This window comes from Puntigrus tetrazona, unplaced genomic scaffold (genome assembly GCF_018831695.1).
Source record: "Puntigrus tetrazona isolate hp1 unplaced genomic scaffold, ASM1883169v1 S000000223, whole genome shotgun sequence".
NCBI lineage: Eukaryota > Metazoa > Chordata > Actinopteri > Cypriniformes > Cyprinidae > Puntigrus > Puntigrus tetrazona.
The window spans coordinates 1,203,716-1,224,061 of NW_025047891.1; the positions used below are offsets into that span (position 1 = coordinate 1,203,716).

The 20,346-nt window shown below is 37.9% G+C and overlaps 2 protein-coding genes across 7 annotated transcripts; one reads left to right on the plus strand and one right to left on the minus strand.

Annotated features, from left to right (window-relative positions):
• Nucleotides 1-16,571, minus strand: gas2l3 (growth arrest-specific 2 like 3). 5 transcript variants are annotated; one of them, XM_043230784.1, is made up of 9 exons: nt 16,277-16,571; nt 11,679-11,734; nt 9,434-9,611; nt 8,529-8,638; nt 8,297-8,435; nt 6,669-6,732; nt 4,840-4,975; nt 4,131-4,238; nt 1-2,869 (listed from the first exon to the last, which is right to left on the minus strand). In XM_043230784.1, exons 2-9 carry the CDS (start codon nt 11,700-11,702, stop codon nt 1,877-1,879), a joined length of 1,752 nt encoding a protein of 583 aa, XP_043086719.1. In that variant the 5' UTR covers nt 11,703-11,734; nt 16,277-16,571; the 3' UTR covers nt 1-1,876. The 5 variants fall into 5 exon arrangements, with proteins under 5 accessions (XP_043086719.1, XP_043086717.1, XP_043086716.1 ...); XM_043230782.1 differs by having other exon boundaries at nt 16,351-16,570; XM_043230781.1 differs by lacking the exon at nt 16,277-16,571 and adding an exon at nt 12,153-12,362.
• An 823-nt stretch (nt 16,572-17,394) lies between these two features.
• Nucleotides 17,395-20,032, plus strand: fgfr1op2 (FGFR1 oncogene partner 2). 2 transcript variants are annotated; one of them, XM_043230703.1, is made up of 6 exons: nt 17,395-17,524; nt 17,877-18,013; nt 18,088-18,205; nt 18,293-18,435; nt 18,524-18,628; nt 19,487-20,032. In XM_043230703.1, the coding sequence occupies exons 2-6, from the start codon at nt 17,879-17,881 to the stop codon at nt 19,622-19,624; spliced, it is 639 nt and encodes a 212-aa protein (XP_043086638.1). In that variant the 5' UTR covers nt 17,395-17,524; nt 17,877-17,878; the 3' UTR covers nt 19,625-20,032. The 2 variants fall into 2 exon arrangements, with proteins under 2 accessions (XP_043086638.1, XP_043086637.1); XM_043230702.1 differs by having other exon boundaries at nt 17,396-17,524; nt 18,515-18,628.
• The last annotated feature ends 314 nt before the right edge of the window (nt 20,033-20,346 follow it).

The window sequence follows — 20,346 nt, forward strand, 5'->3', positions numbered from 1 at the left end:
AATTATACACTGTATAGATCTTTATTTGACAGAATGCAAAGACACAGACAAAACAAAGAAAATAAGCTACATTCAAAACAAACATTTTCTTAAAGTGCTGGAAGAATATCTCTCACACAAACAAAAATATATAATTAAAAGAACCATATCCAGAAAAAAACAACAACAACGAACAATTACCCTTACACATAAAATCAATATTTATAATATTCTTTCTGTATAGACCACGACTAAACTGAAAAATACTTAGCATCATTTTGGACAGTGTAATAAAATAAAAGCTCAGGTGTTTATGGGCATGACTGAGTCAGTAGTATTTGTGTGGCGTAAAGGAGGTAGTATTTCATTTAATAATAGCTGGCTGTTTAACCAACTTAAAACATACTAATTAAACCGCAGTACCTGCCAAACTAACCGTCCTGACTAAACACCGTTCTTCCAGGGTGTCTGATAATAAACCACACCTATGTTCCAACAAATTTAAGGCACGTAAACCCCAAATGCTCTAAAATAGTTTTTAAAATGTGCTCTAAAATGATGCCATGGAGGGGCATTTCTGCATATTATGGGGTGAATTCATCTACATATGTCTCTTATGTAATACAGTAACAGTGCTCTCAATGTAAATATGAAGAAGAAACAGACTTCTGCACGCTTACGTCATCTAAATGCAGCACATCATACATAAAGACATTAGTCTAAACACACACACACACACACACACACACACCTTTGCAACATTCTGGTTTCTCCTCATGAGCTCAGAGCACATTGATATACAGTGAATAAATGATTTATGGTATTAATAAGTAAATGTTGATACCCAATCAATTTATAACCCAATCAAATCAGATCACGTATAACAGACATGGACTGACTTTTAAAAAAACATCTGATATTAAACGTAAATGATCATGAGTTTGTGCATAACCGTGGATAATTTCAAACACTTAAACTAAACCTATAAAAGCTTCCTAACCCCTTAGCTAAAATAATGATAATTACAGTAGCTAAAGAAGAAATTAAAAACAACAGCAGAGGCATATCCGGATGATTTTTAAGTATGGCACAAATGAAAGCTTGAAACAAACACTTTTTAGAGATGCCAAGAAAATAGATTATGGAACGTTTAATTGAAATAAAAAGAGGCTGTGAAAGACAAATGTGCAGTGTGTTTAAAAGGTTGTTCTGAATTAAAGGTCTAATTTTCATAGCTTGTTTACTAGAAACGTATTCGCAAGGTTTAAAATGCACAACCAATAACACGTACTGCACACACACGGCCTTGATTTTATTTCAATTAAATCTAGCATCTGATTAAATTTGTGCTGGTATATAAAGTGGTGACTGCAGCACTTAAAGCCTGAGAAGTTTGGACAGATGTAAATGCCTGTTAAAGACAGATGTGCAGCAAGCTTAAAAAGTTAAAAGTCTCATTTTCATGGCTTGCGCAGTAGAAACATTTTCAAAAGAAAATTTCAAAAATGCATCTAAGAACATACAAATCAAAACATCCTTAAATATGGCATCCAAATAAATCTTTATGCGAAGCGTGGCGCTGCTGAAACAACATTTCCCAGCACAAATGAAAGCATGAGAGAACTGAGTTTTGACAGAAGGGAAGAATAGAAAACAAATAAAAAAGGCTGTCAATTAATTTAATGCAAATGAAAACGTGGCTGTTAAAGACAGATGTGCAGTATGTTTAATAAGTTGTTCTGAAATAAGTCATTTTCATAGCTTGGCCACTAGAAATGTTTCTCGAAAATGTACTACATTTAAAATGACAACAAATCAAACAGGCTGCACACGCCACAGCCTCGTTTTCACTCAAAATTAAATATAGCTCCGGTCAGATCTACAGATCCCAGCATTCTCAGTTCTTTACCCTTCTCTTACTGTTCATCTCAAAGTAGGGCTCGTCACGTTTGCTGGGTTTAGTCCGTGCCGGGTGTTTGTGGGTAGTGCTGTTCGGAGCTGGTTTAGTGTTGCTGGGCGTCTGGACGGGAGGGTTACTGCTGACCAGAGGTTTCCTGTGAGTCGTTTTAGACTTGACGGATGTGACAGTTCGCGCGGCACCAGCTGTGTTCTGCTCCGCAGATGCACTCTTGCAAGGTTTTACGAGAGGAATCGTCTGTTTGGGGTCATTCAGAGCCAAGCGAGGGGAAACGGGGTGGCCCTTCTTGGACTCTAAGTGCAGGGCGGAGGCAGGGGAAGGAGGGCGTCTTTGGGCAAGCCGCGAGCGGACGGGTGCTGGAGGCGGCCGTGTGTCGCGTTGGGCAGGTTTCTGCACAGATGTCGGCGGGGCTGAAGGTTTAGGCAGCTTGCAGGTGGGTTCGGGACACACAGGACTGCGAGGCTGAGACGGAGATCCGCGTGGGCGTAGTTTGGTCTTGGACGCAGCGGAAGGGGCTTTTTGGGAAACCCCAGTCGGGGTGGACTGGGGCAGTGGGCTTCTTTTTGGAGCAGGAGATGAAAGAGGGGTGGTTTTCGGAGAAGCAGTGGGCGTGTGGAAAATCTTCTTCGGTGCGGCGGCTCTGCGTGGCATCGATGGGGTGGAAGCGGGCGACTGGGTGACGGAGCGGGGCGTGGGCGTATTGGATTTGGACAAAGATGTCGTGGAGGATGACGATGAAGAGGATGCTTCTGGGAGGAGGTTAACGGCTGCGATGGGGTCCATTGTGGGCGGCTGCGCGGCCTGCACGCTGTGGGTGGGGCCTGAGCCAGACGGGCCTTTCTGATAGGCTAGAATCTTTTGCTCCAGAGTCGTGAACTGAAGCACGCGGTCAGGGTCGTATTTCAGCAGAAACCCTTTCAGAGTGTCCCAGCCTCCACCGACACGTACCATCACGTGTTTCCCATGCAGCATCTAAGAAAGAGGTCTTTATGTTAGTAAGCAGCTTAATACATTTTACACACAAAATTAAATACTAGTGATGCACAGAAATTTATTTGAATTTGTATTGTTTAATAAATGTTTTTAACAATGAACACCCATAATTATGTAAAATGTAAGAATTTTTTTAAATCAAATGTAATAATTCACATTTAAATAAAAAGCAAATGTATATAAATATGTAAATTGCACAAGACGTTATTTATTTGATTTTATTATAATTTTTTAAAATAAAATGTATTTATTTACTTTGAATAATCTATCAAATACAATACCAATGTTCATTAGTGATGCACTGAAATCATATTTTTAATGTCAAAATGCTTCTCTCTAGAGTTATGTTTTCTAGCTAGCTAATTTATTAATCGTTTATTATCTATTAGAATTATATATTAATTTATTACCAATTAACTAATTAATAGTTTATTTAATGGCTTTTCTGAGCTAAATGTGACGTTTTTTGTTTTTAAGCTGATTTCATCTCTCCAAAACTGTTCAGGTCAAAACAAACAACATTTCCAGTGAAGATTTCTGGTGCATCACTATTGAATTAATGTGATTTATTGCTATGAAGTTGAACCACATTGTTTTATCAGGAAGCACATGTTCAACACAGCCGTGGTTTACCTAATCTGGATGTTTGTGCACGAATATTATGACAGTTCAGTACGTGGTGGTTAAACAAACTAGATTGGCTTTAGTGGATTGCTACCCTAGTTGTGAATGAGAGCTCTATGGCAACACGCCAGCTAAAGACAAGACAAGCACACACAGATGAGTGTGTTTGCATACGGTTTATCAGCTCTGCTGTAACCTGATTTTACCAGAATGAAAACAAGTTATTGTAACAGTGCAGATTCTTATAATCGGCATGAAATTAAAATTCATCCTACCTGCTTTCTAAATGCACGTTATAGCATATATCTCGACAGAGAAATGTGAACAATTCATCCAAGCATGCGTTTCTTTTGGATCTCATAATCTTTCATCTAAATGTCATAACTGGATCCACCGAAAGGACACTTCTCTTTGATGATGTTTGCAGGGCTTCTCTAAACATGCAGTACTCTTAAAACCCGCCCCCACTCTATAGAACCACGCCCACATCTCAAAATCCAATCAACAACCGATACCTTTTATCATATCTGATGTCTTACACTCAAATGTCTCAATATTCAAGAAAAGATCGGTGACTTTAAAAAGTCGTAAAATGGTCCCTAAATTCTGCTCCTACCCTGATGAACAGGATCTTGTCTCCGAGCCTGTAGCGTCCCTCAGACAGATACTCGATGGAAAACTTCTGTGTGCAGTTACAGGGAGGGTCATCCTGGTCCGCACGATCCTACAAATCAGAAGAGTTTTTTGATCATTTTGTCATGCGTGTTTTTTTTTTATTTCATATATGCCTATATAGTTTTTTTTATTATGTTTTTGTTATTTAAATTAATTTATTTTTAAAACTTCAGCTACTAAACTAAAATAAGACATTTTGCTTCGCAACAAGGTGAAAGCAATTCATTTCATTTTAGGCAACGTTTATTTCTGGTACGGATATGTTTTCAGTTTCAGTTTACCATAATAACCCCAGACTAAGAGTGCAATTAAACTGTAAAATGGACAACGATTAATGAAGAAAACATTAGTATTAACATTATATTATACAGTTATGTGGAACAAACTGCTGCCATATAGCTAATTGTACAATATCTTAATTATACTTCTTAGTATCTAACACTCTCTTTCTCTCTTACATACACACGCACACACACACACACACATACACACACACGAGTGTGTCCTGCTATATAACGCACATTTTGCAGGTTATTATCTGGGTAATGCATGCATACAGATCTAAACATACTGTATACAAACTCAAAACAAGCCAAGGATAAAGTTTTAACTTAAACTAAAAGCTTGATCTCAGTAAGTGTGATACTCACAGCGTGATACAGGGCTCCGTGCTGACAGCACACTGTGAATGTTTTCACTGGAGATGCGTCATCCGTCATCATTAGACTTTCCTCCAGTTCAATTTCCTTCTCCAGTTTAACCAAGACCGGAGGCTCTATACCATACCTAAACCAACAAAACACCACATGGACACTTCCTAAAAAAGGTTTTACAGGTTGGTTTTTGTTCTAACCAGCTAGCCATGCCTTAATTATATGTACACTATGCAATTAAATATTTGTATACTCTCCTGAACAAAACCTTAACAGCAGGGGAAACATTACAAGCATTCATGTTTCACGCTGATGGATCTGAACCAGGTTGTAAGTACTGCTTCAAAACAGGCTCAAACAGGCTGTTCATTGGCTGATCAAAAGTTTATGAAAAACTAAAGTCAAAAATCTGGCTTTCGTGTCATTGTTTCATGTCATCCTGATGGCAAAAAGGTCAGGATTGTTGAGGTGCACAAGCTCTCAGAACATGCCATCAATGCCGAGGTTAAACATTCATTTCACAATCCCTGAAAGATCCCGAAAGCGATGGGACAAAAATTCAAGCTGTAGAACCAGAAAGGATCAGGGGAACACGCAGGATGGTTCAAAAGGGAAACCTTACTCTCCCGAAAAAAACAAGTCGTTCATCTGGCTGTTGCTGTGATCTAAAGTGTTGGCCTGTTGAAAAACCCAGTCATTAAAACTCAGACAAGGGTCGCCGTGTTTTTTTCCAAGTAAAATCCTGGATCAACTGTCCAAAAATCTCAATCCCTACCTCTAAACCTACCCAAAATGTATTTCCTTATTGACAGCTGATTAACAAGGGTGTAGAAGCACCTAACCCTGAGGATAAGCCTAAAACTTTCTAAAAAAAAAAAAGAAATTGAAAGCCATCAGGACTGTCAAGGCTATATTTTTCTCAAAGAATAATACTTTCCAGCTTTTAATGTCCCATGTTTGGTGCTCTCTTGCAAATGACTAACAGGCAGGTTTGTGTCACGGGAGGAGACGTGGCCTTTAAAGACGCTTTCTATTCTCACACAGATGCCGTCTTCTGGTTATTTAGCTGCAGTCAGCATCAATAAGAGCCTTAATTTGGGTCGAGGATCAGCCCGTGTGTCTTCATGGATCCTGTCAGATCCTCCAGTACAGAGCAGATCATTTTTGGGGGGTCTACCACTTGACTTTTTTTGTCCCATAACTCTCAGGATCTTTATAAAAAAAAAAAAAAAAAAAAAAAAAAAAAAAAGGAAAATAACTGTCCTGCCACATCCAAACACAAGCTATGGTCTTAAACCTGTGTTTAGCCTGTTTGAGTTTAAATGCAGTTTTTTTTAAATAAATTGCCTGTTTATAATTTTTTGTCTCTTGATTCCATTTTTCTTTTTGCCATTTTGAAGCAGTACTTACAAGCCAATTACGATTCACCAGCGTGAAATACGAATATTTGTAATGTTTCCCTGGTCTTAAGATTCTGTTCAGGAGTGTATAATGACCATTAATTACAGTGCATAATGACCTCACATAAAATCATGTCAAATTTAAATAAGATATGGTCATTGGTCATTACCGCACAATAAACCCCATTATACCTTATCCCTTGCAGTTATTGTGTTATTCTAAAAACTCTATAATTTCAGCTATTAGTCTCTGCTGCACAAAAGCTGCTCAAGCATTGAAGCCACTTCACTTAAATCCTGTAAAATCCCTGTAAATTTGTCCTCCACCCAACTTTAAAGCCCCTAAAGCAGCCCTTGACCTCTGACCCCAAAGAACCACTTGACATCTGTCACCTGCAGGATCATCTGGAGGGCCGGTTCACTTACCTGGAGACGATCCGTCCGATCTCCAGCAGGCACAGACACACCTGCCGTGGCTCTTTATGCAGGACTGGAGAAGAGAGAGGGTTACCATAATTACTTTATGATCATTCACATCAAAGTAATTAAGACTCGACAGAAAAAAGTACAGGGTAAATCATTAACTAATCAATATCAGTATACATTTAATTAATACTAGTACATTAAAATTATACATGTAAATATACAGTAATACTAAATTAAAAATAATTTCCCTAAAATTCTTGTTTTTGACATTAAAATAAAAGGTTTTTACAGAGGATATTATGTGCTTTTGTTCATTTTATTAGCTTCTTTCTAAGTTGTACTATTTCGGTTTCATTTATTCATCTTTATTTTTGCTTCAATTTTAGTTTAGTTTTTTTTTTTTTATTTCCAGGTATTCAGTTTGGTGCTTAAACTTCAAATACATTAAATTTATTTTAAGCTTTTCATCTAAAACTTATTTCATCCTTATTTTAATTAAATATATTTTAATAGTTTCAGTTATTGATAATAACCCGCTTTTTACAGCTGGTTGTTTAAAAGGCATTTTTAAAGATCATTTTATTTACAGTAACACTGTATTACGAGTTTTCTGAAATGTTATGTTTAAATATGCAAATGAGTAATTACATAATTACATATGCACTTGTTTACACAGAACTGAAGTCAAAATATTGGATAAAGCCAGGTAAAATCAATTTTTCCCCCTTTGTGTATTAGAGCATCCATAAATCTATAATAAATAAATAAAAATAACATTTTATTAATTAAAATTCACCAATGTTTTAGAAATGACTTAAATGGGTACTTTGTTCCACTAGCCTAAAAAGAAGGTACGTTATGAAGCAAAATAGCCTAATTCTCTAATGACCAGTGCATGAAAAACAATGGTTGTACCCATTAGAGCGTAAACTATTTCAGGGCTGAAGGTTAATGACTTATACCCCAGATCGCTCACACTCATTAACATCATGGATTTACGGAGAGCCAGGGATGTACGGGGCCGTAGCTCAACTGACGTACACAGACACAGATCCTCTGAAACGATTACGGCCTGTTAAACAGCTCAGAGAGACAGACTAGCACAGCGAGGCCACAGAAGACAAACAGGAGGAAGGTGGTCTCGGTTTAAATACATCAATTTAACCAGCGTGATTAAAGTCCAGTTCTAATGGACTGACACAGAGACTGACAGACGCAGGTGAAGTCCAGCCGTTCTGAAGAGCTGGTCTTTATGTTGCTTAAAAACGTCAACCCAGTCAAATTTGTTTTATGATTGACATAAAAATAAAAATCACAAATCATAGCAAACAGATCTAAAATCAGATTTTTACCAATTATCATTACATTTATTTAAATTAGTTTTATCTTCCTAAATTTTGGTTTAATTCTTGAAATTCTGTTTTTTTTTTTTTTTTTTTTTTTTTTTATATGTTCAGTACAGAGCTATCTGGAGAAGGATTTTAGATTAATGTGGCAGTACATCCAGCATGACAGAAATAGAAACTAACCGATGCACAAAACCTTCTGTTCTGCTGGGACTTAACTGTTACCAGTGAAGCTACTTAATTATACGCTGCGTCTAGACACCTGATCAAAAGCTCTCTTACCCAAGCCCTCAGACTCAAACAGATACGTCTCATCCACTCCTATGTGACGACACCAGGACAAAAAATTTGCCGTGTTGTCCCGGGCGAAAAACGATCCAGGGGAGGCGTTTTTCCTGAACTGGATTTTCTTTGACAGCAGCTGTTAAGAAAACAGAGAAAGGAATTACACACAAACAGTCCTGCGGTTATCCAAGCTGCTTCGCCTCCACCACGTCACACGTTCCTTACACACCTGTGTTTCCGAATCCTGTGGGATTTTACTCTGCAGAATTACAACCAGACGACACAGTTTGACACCGTTGTCCAGCTCCTCCATGAAGCGTTCGGCTGTCACCTGCTCGCCTACAAAAACACAGATTTCTGTTTCCAGTGACTTCAGAACAACTAGAACTGACCGCGTTACTAAATAACCCTCAACCAGCATCCTTCCATCACAAGCTGGCTTTGACAAACAGAAGTTCAATATCTTCAAAAACTATTTTTTTTTTAACCAGGATTACACTATGTACTAATATACTAACATGGTGACCATACACACTTGTATGCTAAGCATTTTCCCATAAAAAAAAAAAAAATAAATAAAAAAATCTGTATTCACTATATTAAGGCAAATTACATACAGGCAAGCAAATGAGCCTCCGATAAAGTGCATCAAAGTTTGATGTTAAGCATTTTTTATAGCTTTTAATGGGTAGAAGGCTTAATGTGTCGGCAGCACAACGCAGTCACATTTTAGTATTTTGTTCAAATTCCACAACATATTCACTGTATTATCCGAAAGAGGACTATAGGATTATAAGGGCTTAAATGTAAAAAAAGCAGAAATGGGTTTTATGGGTGAGCATTCTTTGGCCCTGGTGAACACGTTCAGCATGTGGACAGACAGGTAAGGACAACACCCTCCATTATTCTACAAAGACCGAGAGATTGAGTTCTTGTTTCGGGGGTCGTATATCACCGTTATACGAGAGCAAACGTCGTTTCCCACACTTCTTTGCTTGATATATGAGGCTTTGGGTTTCAGTTATTTGACCGACGAAAGGAAAAGACATTTAGACTAATAATAGCAGTAATTTTTTTCGCTTTCATGCACTGAGAGTGAGTCACAGACGGCTTGGTTTGCATGAGCAGGTTTACCCAGCATGCCGCTCAGCCAGATCGCCAGATCCTCCTGCATGGGCACCAGCGTGGCTTCGTGCCGCACGGCCAACCACTGGTCATACTGGAAGACGTCAGCCAGACCCGGGCCCGGCCGAGGAGAGCGCAGGCTGCGTGGACTCTGTAACGGGACATCAAACTTCTCGCCGAACCAAGCCTGAGAGAAAGAAAGCAAGCGGAAAACCAGACAGCTCAACATGAGAAACGCACACAAAATCTGGGGCCACAGTGACCCCTCACACAGATTCCACGCTCTCTCCGGAAAGACCCTGCTTAAATCAGGACAGTTTGCAAACACTCACAAATAATCACCAAATCAAACAAATGACAACTTACAAAAAGTTTATACAAAGCAACACAACATGTGGTAAAACCTCTCAAAGACTTGAAGTAAAAAAAACTTGGGCAGAAGCATTCAAACAAACCCCTAACAGCGAGTATGAGTAATACTACTAGCCTGCGAGCCTTGGCTGAATTGACCTGGATAATGACAATGTTCTAAAAATATATTTTCTGAGGGGTTAAGGGACATTAAGGGAATGTTGCATTTCGTAATTTTGCAAACATTATATGAATGTTACTTTTTGGAAGGTTTTTTCCAGAACGTTCCGAAACTAGTTAAAAAAAAAAAAAAGCTACATGAATGTCCAACTAAAATGTTTTAGATATAAAATGTTCCAAGAACGATGTATAAATAATGTTTTTGGGCTAACATTGAAAACATAAATTATTTAAAACCATATAACTTTGAATGAACGTATTAATATTACTGGAAGAATATTTATTCAAAAGTGGGAACATTTTTTATAGCTGAATCTGATTTGATTTATAATAAATAAAATTTTGCAACATGAACATTTTTATTGAAGTGAACTGAACCAACTTCTTTTACAGGGATTTCATAGCAGAATTTGGATTTGTCTTAGTATTTAATCATTGATTCTGTCATTTTATTTTAGTTTATTACTTCAAAGCAATCTGTATTGTATAAGGTACTATTGAAATATATTTGAGCTGACTGAGGCTGATGCAAAACATCTGTTTGAAACACACAAACTACAAAACCGGATCTTTAAAACGGCCTAAATCCCATTGCTGTGCTGGGAATGACTGAAAAACAAAAGCGCTATTTTAAAAATCACACACAAGCAGGCCACTCTGAGAGAAATCCCATAACCCTTTCTTCACATGAACCCTGCTGTTCCCACACATGCATCAGTCTCCCATGAGGAACAGAGCGAGCGAGAGCTTCAGGCTCCTACTAACACACATATGGAGTGCTTCTTCTGCTCGCGCACAAAGCCTGACTAATTAAACAGGAAAGCGTTTCCATGTGGGGGTGTTTTATTCATATTATACAAGACATCCAAGATTGCCATTCCACAGCAGATTACGGTCATCTCCACTTGGTTAAACTATTATTGAAATGTACTGTCATTGTTTGCTTGTGGACTGCTCTAATTCTCACTTACTGTATGTTTGTTAAGGCAAACAGTCTGGTGTGTTCAATCAATCACACATGCACACACAAAATTTTGCAATGGCATTACATAAGTGGTCTGTCCACACACGACATCAGATATTACGAATGGACACGTGCTGTATTACCCATCACTTTTGATTCAGATTTGGAATGTTAAGCAGATTATTCAAATTCAAACTTCAAATCTAAAGCGATTTGCAACACACGGCGGGAAACATCGCCCCGGAGCTGTATGGGGTCAGGTTTCCTCTTTAAGAAAAGAGCAGGTGTATCCGAGTCGTTCTTTTCAACAGATAATGGTTTAAATGTATATGTGGCCATAAAAGAAGTTAGAGATGCACTATTTTTGTTACATTATCAGTTGAACTAAGAACATTATTTAGTATCAGTCAGTATTAGATATACATTTGTGCAAAATGTTGGATATGCAGCATTTAAATTTTTTATTGTTTTATTTTGATATGATATAACATGCAATAATTTTCATTTACTTTTAAATGTTACATGAATATATAGTCGCAGCATGGGACAATGCCATTATTGTTTGGCTTAATTTCAATCACCCATCTGAACATTAAAACCCTTTGCTAGCTCGAATCTTGACCACAATATAACCAACATAGTTTTCTTCTTAAACCATATTCAAACTAATCACAGGGAATGCATGTTCGAATTCACTCTTCCTCTAATTCTATAAACAGGCAAAAGAACATAAAAGAATAAAATCATAAACTTGCTTACCTGCAAACCAGCCTGAACCGCCATTTTTAGTTAAAAGCGAGATTCACGTCCACATTCTGAAAGAGACAAATAAAACGCTGTTAAAAACAGACAAACGTCAGCTCAGACGCGCCAGCAATTTCCTGTAAACACATACACACAGAGTTCATGCAAGTTTACTCCATTTAAACCCCGTCTGTCCCACCGCAGAATGGATAATATTGCCTGCAGCTCACTGCAAATGTTTTATAATGAAAGAAAAAAAAAGAAAAAAGAAAAAAATAAGGATGGCAAAAAACCCAGTCACTGTGACCAAGAACCAAAGAGCAAGCAGCAAGATTAAGACAGTTCAGTCAACATAAGCACAGCTGAGGAAACAAAGCGAACATCTTGTTTCCTTAAACACACACACACACACACACACACACACACACACACACACACACGCTGTCAGTGACACACAGCGTGAATCCTAGATCTCAGAGAGATGCTCACCTGAGAAACACACAGAGATGAATCCAGTCCAACTAACAGCAGACAATCCACCCGAAAACCTCAACGCAGTAAACCCCAACACACACTTCTGCAAAGACCCACTGACAGAGGATACGAGCACGAGAGACAGGAAAACACAGATTGACTAATGAAGCCGCTCAGCAAACCCCCATCCAATCCCAGCCAAGCATTTACAATGGTCCTATTGTTACAACCCCCTCGTTCACTCACTCACTCACACACACACACACACACACACACAGTCCAAGGTTCGTTCGCTCGCACTCAGTCCTTCACAACAAACTCCTCCATGACAGCGCACAAAAGAATCTGGACATTTTTTGAAGGGCACCAAGAGAATAAACAATCGCTTTCTCTCTTCACCCAGACACAAAAAACCTCAGAGAGCAAGAGAACGAGTTAATTACTGGAGGAACAGCATGAGAGCTCAAATCAAGCCCGTCTTGTGTGCACTTCAAGCCCACAAAATGTCAAGCAGCAAAGAACAGCGGCGGACACACAAACCCAGAATTGATGTCTGCGAGTTATGAAGTGGGTGGCAGTGTGGCTCCGAGGCTCAAGGGCCACATTCCTCTGTCAGGCTCAGAACATAACGGCCAGTGGAAAGAGTCGATCACCAACGGACACGCTGAGAGCCGAGAGCCACGCTCTGTGTTTATTTACAACTAAGTGTGATTATAAAATGAACAGCGTCTCTTTAAAAGCACAATTTGGTGTTTGAAATTTAAACGCCGTCATGGTTTACTCACTCTCATGTTGTTCCAAAACATGCAATTATATTTTAGACAAGGAGATATTTAGCAAATTCCCAAAAGTAGATGGTGACAAACAGTAGTCAAGCTCCAAAAAAAGCATGAGTAAATAATGACTTGAAATTGATGTTCTAACTTAAAAAGGGACTAGTTTTATGATGCATGACTAAACAATCCCTTTAAAAAGACACGACTAATTAAAATTTCAGCCATAATTACATAATTCCTTTTGTGAAAATGAAGATCACACTCGTCAGATTCTCAAAAATAGAAAGGGAAGAACAATGAAAAAAAATAAGAACAAATAATAAATGAATTATGAAGTTTATTAACCATTTTTTATGTAACATGACATTCACTTTGATGGAAATGTGAAACACTTTTTGGATTAAAAATTGTATTACTCAACTGATAAAAGCATTAGTAACTTCTCAGCAGATGATTTGCTGGCATAAAACACACACCCACAAAAAAAAACATGACAAATAAAGAGTGACTTTTGCTGCAGAAATGACGCTGGGCGGAACGTCAGACACAACACAAAGCGCTCTAACGTGGTAATCCTACTATAATGAACGTCTGCGTGAGTTACAGTCGATTTGTCGCTTTAATTAAATGCGACGACACAAAGGGAGCGAGGACTGGGGCCGTCCACATGGCTCCTCAGGTCACCACATAATCACGTAAGAGGATCATGCTTCCAGACGCATCCCCGTTGGCCGGCTGCTCCTCCTCCCTCTAGACGCGAGCCGACACGTGGCACATGCATGTATGCATGCGTGTTTGTTTGCATGTATGTGCACCAGTGGCCTGCACATGGGTCCCAAAAATAGCCAACCATCAATCAAAGCCCCTCCCCTTCCTGCTCTTTTGTGGAGATGCTTGTGATCTTAATTGGCCTGTCAGTTGCTTTCATTAGTAGTCAGAGCCATCAACACAAACAGAATTAATGGTCCTGGAGAAGATGGGTATCCGATAAACCATGGGTCAGAAGCCCTTCCCCCGTGAAGCAGGGTAAAGCTCCTCTCATACACTTGCCACCAGCTCTGGAAGTTATCCAAAAAACCAAGCATATATCACCTATACAGATGCAGTGAACGGTGCCTTCAGAGAGAATTTGTAAGGAAAAAAATCGTTTAACTTTAAAGAGTCCATAATCCATAATGCTTCCTGCATCTCGCCTGAATCAGGAGAGAAATATACCCAGATCAAGCCGCATTTACGAATATACGGGTGGATTTTGTTGAGAGAGACAAGCGATGATGGACTTTTTTTTAATTCAGTTCCAAAAATGCTTGTTAACATAAGCTGTTTAGTTAGGGAAATGAGACACGTTTTGGGACACAAATAATTGTGACTCTAGGCTTTAGAGAATCACTTCACACAGTCTGAAGTATAATCCCTATTGAAAAGACAAGAGGAAAAACTACTTTCTCATGCTTCTACAGTTACAAAACAAAGCTGCAATTCACCATAACAAAGCGATCAACAATGACCTCACTACAATGATTCAGAAATAAAGATCCAGAATGGCAGAATCTACACCATAAAACAAGAGTTTACGCTCATTAAAATAAGGCTCCAAATCATGTTTTGCTGTTTTTTGTGGTGATGCCACGGAAGAACTGTTTTTAGTTTCCCAAAGCACCTTTTAGTAAACAACTGCTCTTAAAAGATTTCTCTCTTATCATTTGAAGAGCATTTTTAAAATACGAAGAACCTTTTTCCAGCATAAAGAATTACGGAAGAGTTCCATCGATGTTACACATTCTAAATGGAACCATCAACGGCAATAAAAACCTTTAGATTTCTAAATCTAGGACGCCAATGCTGGCAAAACCGGCACTTAAAACCTATGGAGACACTCCATGGCATAATGTAAACAGAAGCTGTTGTCATGGTGATGCAATGATTTAAGACACTAACAATTAAACAGTCAGCAGCAAACAGAGGGTCTGCCGCACCCCGTCCCACTAATCATCTGCTCTGGGTCATTAATAAATGAACAGTAATCCAAGATTCATAACAATGACCAGCATGTGCACCAGAGATCATGGGAAATTAATCCCAGCATTCGTTTATTTCAGGAATTACCCCCCTTCTCCCTCTTCTCTCAGGCTCAAGAACCCCCTGATGCCTCGTATCAGGCAGATGGTCGGTAACACTGAAGGATACGGGGTGTTTTTGGGGAGGCTTACATGTGCTAGTGTTCACGCATATGTAACAATCATGGAAATAAAGAAAGTATTAAATTCACATATATAAATTACAAACATAAATATCAATTCACTGCAACTTTAAAATAAAAACTCAAGGAAACGGGAGCAAGAATAGGGAAACAAAAAAAAGCATTTCCTTATGCAGGTATGCGTCAACTCTTAAGACATAAAAACAAAAAGTTTCCTTATTAGTGATATATGGGTTTTCAATGGCCTGTGCCAACACTGATACCTCCAAAACATGTTTGCGGATAAAACTTAAAATTACATCTATATACGATAAGAGGTTACTCGTGGCAACAAAAGTGTACCAACAGACATCTTTTTTACCCAATATCTATATAAAAACATATTGCTATGTCGTAAAATGTCCAAATATCGGTTTGTTTATTGGTCTTTCACTACTTGCGCTCTATTTTTTCCTCATTGTAAGACGCTCTTCTTTAAAGTGTCTACTCAACAGATAAATGCAAGTAATTCACAACATGCCATAAAAGAATAACTTAGCTTCCTGAAATGTTTTACTGGCACATTTAATCTGTTAACAGCATTTCAGCATGACCAACAAAATATTTGCCGATAAACAGAATTCCCTGCCAGAGCTCAAGGACATGCTGAAAACTTGATGGCTGCAGTTTCCATCAGGAAACACCTGCAGTTTTCCCCTCCTCTGGTGCTGGATGTATATTTAGCACACATATCTGAGAGACCAAGTTATAGCATTTAGTCTAAAGCTCAGATGTCCATCAGAATGAGCCGTTTTAATGAGATGAATACGAAACATGTTTGGACAACATCTCAATGTCCCTGTAGAAGCATGTATCCGTCAGTCCTGACACATTCAGGAACAGAAAGTTCAATATTTTAAGAACACATTAACTCAAAACATTAGAATATGATACACTATAGCAACAATGCGTGTTGTATTTTTAAACGCTTGCTGATTGATCAAGCATTATCCATGGAAAAGTCATGCAACTTCTTAACAATCCTTATCTTTCAAAGTAAATGCCAAAATAAACAATTAAACCTGGCTTTTATGATTTAAGACAGGTTTGTGGACATATTGTTTCCTTTTCTAAAAAAAAAATCCCTTTTAAAACAAGCACATAATGTTTAAATAAACAGTCACCTCTCTCTCTCGCGCGTGCTCCTGTCTGGTTTCGAGAGTTGGGGGTCGAAAGAAATCAACACAAATAAACTCACCAGCGTTAATTGTGAGTGTTTAGTTGTGTGTCAGTAACTAGTTGTTTCTCTTCGCTCGGCTGCGGTTCATCCACGTTTCACTCCGCGGCTGCAGGGGCGTGCGCGCGTGGGTGCGTTGACGCGCATCAGCTGAAGCTGGAGCTGCTTTTCCAACACGCGTCTTGGAATGTTCAGTTGAGAGGGATTCGCGGTTCAAAACAGCCAATCAGAACAGAGATCAAAAGCCTGAATGGAAAGGGGCGGAGACCCGAGAGCAAGTGGGAGGTTCCTGTTCCAATGCGCTACATAACAGTTGAGAAAGTACGGAAGACATAATATTATTATTGTTTCGTGCACATGCATCATATATATTTGTGCATAAAGCGATAATCATATTAAGAACATGTATAAATGTATAAAAATATTATATAACTTACACATAATATGTAAAATGACATGAAATATATATATTTTTTATATTATTTCTCAAATAATTTTTTTATCAAAATGACCAAATTATATAAAATAATTATATATCAAATATAAATATATAATAATGTATTTTAATGCTTAAAAATTAAATAACATTAAAAATGTCATGTTATTCTCCTATTAATGCTATAACAAACTATTTAAGATCTCTCTGTGCTTATGTACTTATGTCTCTCTGTGCTTTAAAAAACAAAATAAATAAATAAATATATATATATATATATGATTCTTAAATTAAAGACGAAATATCTCCCTGCATCTCGCTGTATTTAAAAACAGTTGTGACGGGATATTAGATATAGGCTAAAACTGACTCATAATTACAAGGCAGGATTTGTTGCGCAGGTAAAATCTGATTACGCCCTCTGGGTCACACGGGATTAAACTGGCCTCACTACACCTATAAAAAACCTCAAACTCAGTCAATAAGCAGTCGTGCTCTGTAATGGAATTATGAAACCAAACATTTAGAATTAATAAGCTTTACCAAAAGGAATTTTCGAAGGGGTGGATGTTAGAGTAATAAACAAAACGTTCTTTTTACTAATTGCGCTTTAAACGTTCAGAAAGTTTGACCATTGCGCCTCCATGCGGACGGTGTACGGAAGAAAGTCGGCGCCTACAGCTCCCAGAAGTACTGGCGCGTGACGTCACGGCCTCAGCAACAGGAAGTGTTCCAACTGAGCGGTTGCTGTAAGATAAGGTAAGCTGTTCTATTAACTTAGAATTATTCGCAGTTTTATTTAGAACTATAATTAAAGAAATAATGCGTCTAGATCATATTCGTCTTTATTTACACAAACAAACGTGGTTATTTTTTAAAAACAATTAACGTTAGCGTTTTTTGTAGAAGCTAATGCTAGGCTTCTACCAAAACATTTGACACTTACCTTTCAGTATTTCTGAAATCAAGACATTTATGTCTTGAAATACGCCACAACATAACAGTAGTTGCAGCAAATCAGCTTTACACTGATCTAAGCGTTTGAAGATTGTGTATTTATGAAAGGAATCATGACTTAAGTTACAGTCCAAGTGTTTCTTGTGCTCTTCAGGAATGACCTGTACACTGGAGAAGGTGCTGGCCGATGCCAAATCACTGGTAGAGCGGCTCCGGGATCATGACAGTGCTGCTGAGATTCTGATTGAACAAACCACGCTTCTGAACAAGAGAGTGGAGGCCATGAAACAGGTATCAGTGCTGCTTCTCAGTCTGTCTAATAGAGACGAGAGATGTTTTATTCATTATTTCTTGTTGTTGTTCAGTATCAGGAAGAGATTGAGCTGTTAAACCAGGTGGCGAGACACCGGCCACGCTCCACGCTTGTCATGGGCATCCAGCAGGAAAACCGGCAAATAAGGGAACTGCAGCAGGAAAACAAAGGTGTTAGGAGGGTTTGCAGTTAGAATCTGTCACTGGATGTCAGTTGTGGGCTGCTTTGAATCTAACTCCACACTTTTCCCTTGACAGAGCTGCGCACGTCACTGGAGGAGCATCAGTCTGCTCTGGAGCTCATCATGAGCAAATATAGAGAGCAGGTGTTTCGCCTTCTCATGGCCAGCAAGAGAGACGATCCTGCTATTGTCACTCAGCTCAGAGAACAGCACACTAACGTCAGTCTCACAAATGGTTTTGATAAGATTCCCTCTATTTCTGGCGTCTAAGTAGTCATTCAGTGTACTAATGTTGCAGGAGATGCAGGCGCACATTGAGAAAATAAATGAAATGGCCACGGTGATGAGGAAAGCCATCGAGGTAGATGAAGGGCGACTATGTGAAGATGAGGAGAGAATCAAACGTCTAGAGGTTAGTCACACCAAAACTTACCACGTTTCATTTGTTATTTAAATATGGCAAACAATGGCACAAAATCAATGTAAGAAAGAGGAAAATAAACTGTTATATTAGGCTCATATCGTGTTAACGCGTGATGAGAGATTGAAATTTGGATTACAAATTACATGAAGAAAATTGTAGTTAGTAACATCTAGTAGATTACACCTTTTAGGTAATGTAATCAGACTAAGTGTTTATTCCTTTTGACCTTGCTTGTTTAACACACAGGTTTAAGTCTTGCAACAAATTGCTAAAAAAAAAAAAAAAAAAATAGGATAAATTATTCTGTATTAGCAACCGTGCATTAAACATTGTTGTATGTAAAGGTTTCCCAAGCTGTGGTTTGTGAAGAATAAAAGCTAATAATTAGTTAAATCATTTAAATGTACAACTAAAATAAATGTATTATATATTATTATTTCTTCTTTACCTGCATATAATGTAACCATTAACCAACACCCAAGAGTCATAAATATGTTGTGATGCTGTTAATGTTAATAAAACTGTAAAATCTCATATTAAATTATTTAATATTTTAGGTACAAGGGATTCAGCGGACAACCGTAAATTACTGCTATTGTGTGAATATGTAATAATGTAATAATAACAAAGAAACTTTAGTCTGCTTATATTTTTATTTTAAAATGTAGAATTTTTTTTTTTCATTTATCTGATTAAAGAATATTTTAAAACGTAATAATTTTTTTTTCAAAGCGGACTATTTTAAAATGTAATATTAAGTAACAAGTAATTATTTTTTCGAAATCTGATTGCATTATCAGACTACAGATAATCATTGACTCTTGGTTTATATGTTGTTCTGTGCAGTTAGAGAACAGCGGTCTGCGAGAGCTGTTGGGAATCAGCCGTGAGGCGTTTCTGGTACTGAAGAGAGATGACACATCTGATAGTACTTCTCTCTCGCCGCTACTCACCAGCACAGATGTCAGTCTAAGGAAGAGCTAAAGGGTGTCAGAGACTCTTGAGTTTGCAAACCATTGTTCAGAGCTGCCCTACAAGTCCCACAATCCTCCATTACAAGGTCACATGCTGTCGTTCAGTCATTCTGCATGAGGGGTTTTGGAGAAAGGGACTTTGGAATCTGTCAAACACTGAGATCCGGTTCCCTTTCCACCTCTCCATCATCATGGCTTCAGTCTGGAAAAGTCAAATCAAAACTCAGTCATTTTTGGAACAGTAAAATTGGCATATTGTGAATGATTACTTTACTTGAACACGAGACTTTGTAAAGGGAATGTCACGTTGTGCCATTTTAATGAAAAAGCTTTTGTTTTTTTTGCTTGTTTGTAACTGTTTAATGTGGGTATGAGAGAAAGTAGCATTGAAAGTGATTAAAAACATTTATTGAACTGATGATGTCCTTTTCTAGTTTCATGTGTTGAGAGGATTGAATGACTACTCAACACTTCAGATTTTATATATAGCAAATGCTGTTTCATGTTAATTTTGGTCTAATAATGAATTAACTTAATTTTTTGTGTTAGTAGAAAACTTTTTTACCATATTTGTAATTTTTATAAATGGATAAAACGATAGTTAACTGTAATTGATATTTTATGCTAAATAATTGAACTGACTTCACGCCCCGTCTTATTTCTCAATTTCAATTACATCACAAAATGCATTGCAATTATTTAATACTCCAATAAAACAATAATGGTGGTCGG

Excerpts from the sequence above, each read along its gene's own strand:
- gas2l3 (XM_043230784.1), bottom strand. The coding sequence starts at position 11,702 with ATGGCGGTTCAGGCTGGTTTGCAG. Across the intron at positions 9,612-11,678 it reads CGGTTCAGGCTGGTTTGCAG|GCTTGGTTCGGCGAGAAGTT; the intron begins GTAAGCAAGTTT and ends TCTTTCTCTCAG. Across the intron at positions 4,239-4,839 it reads ACGGAGCCCTGTATCACGCT|GATCGTGCGGACCAGGATGA; the intron begins GTGAGTATCACA and ends TCTGATTTGTAG.
- fgfr1op2 (XM_043230702.1), top strand. The coding sequence starts at position 17,879 with ATGACCTGTACACTGGAGAAGGTGCTGGCCGATGCCAAATCACTGGTA. Across the intron at positions 18,014-18,087 it reads GAGTGGAGGCCATGAAACAG|TATCAGGAAGAGATTGAGCT; the intron begins GTATCAGTGCTG and ends GTTGTTGTTCAG. Across the intron at positions 18,436-18,514 it reads TCAGAGAACAGCACACTAAC|GAGATGCAGGCGCACATTGA; the intron begins GTCAGTCTCACA and ends CTAATGTTGCAG.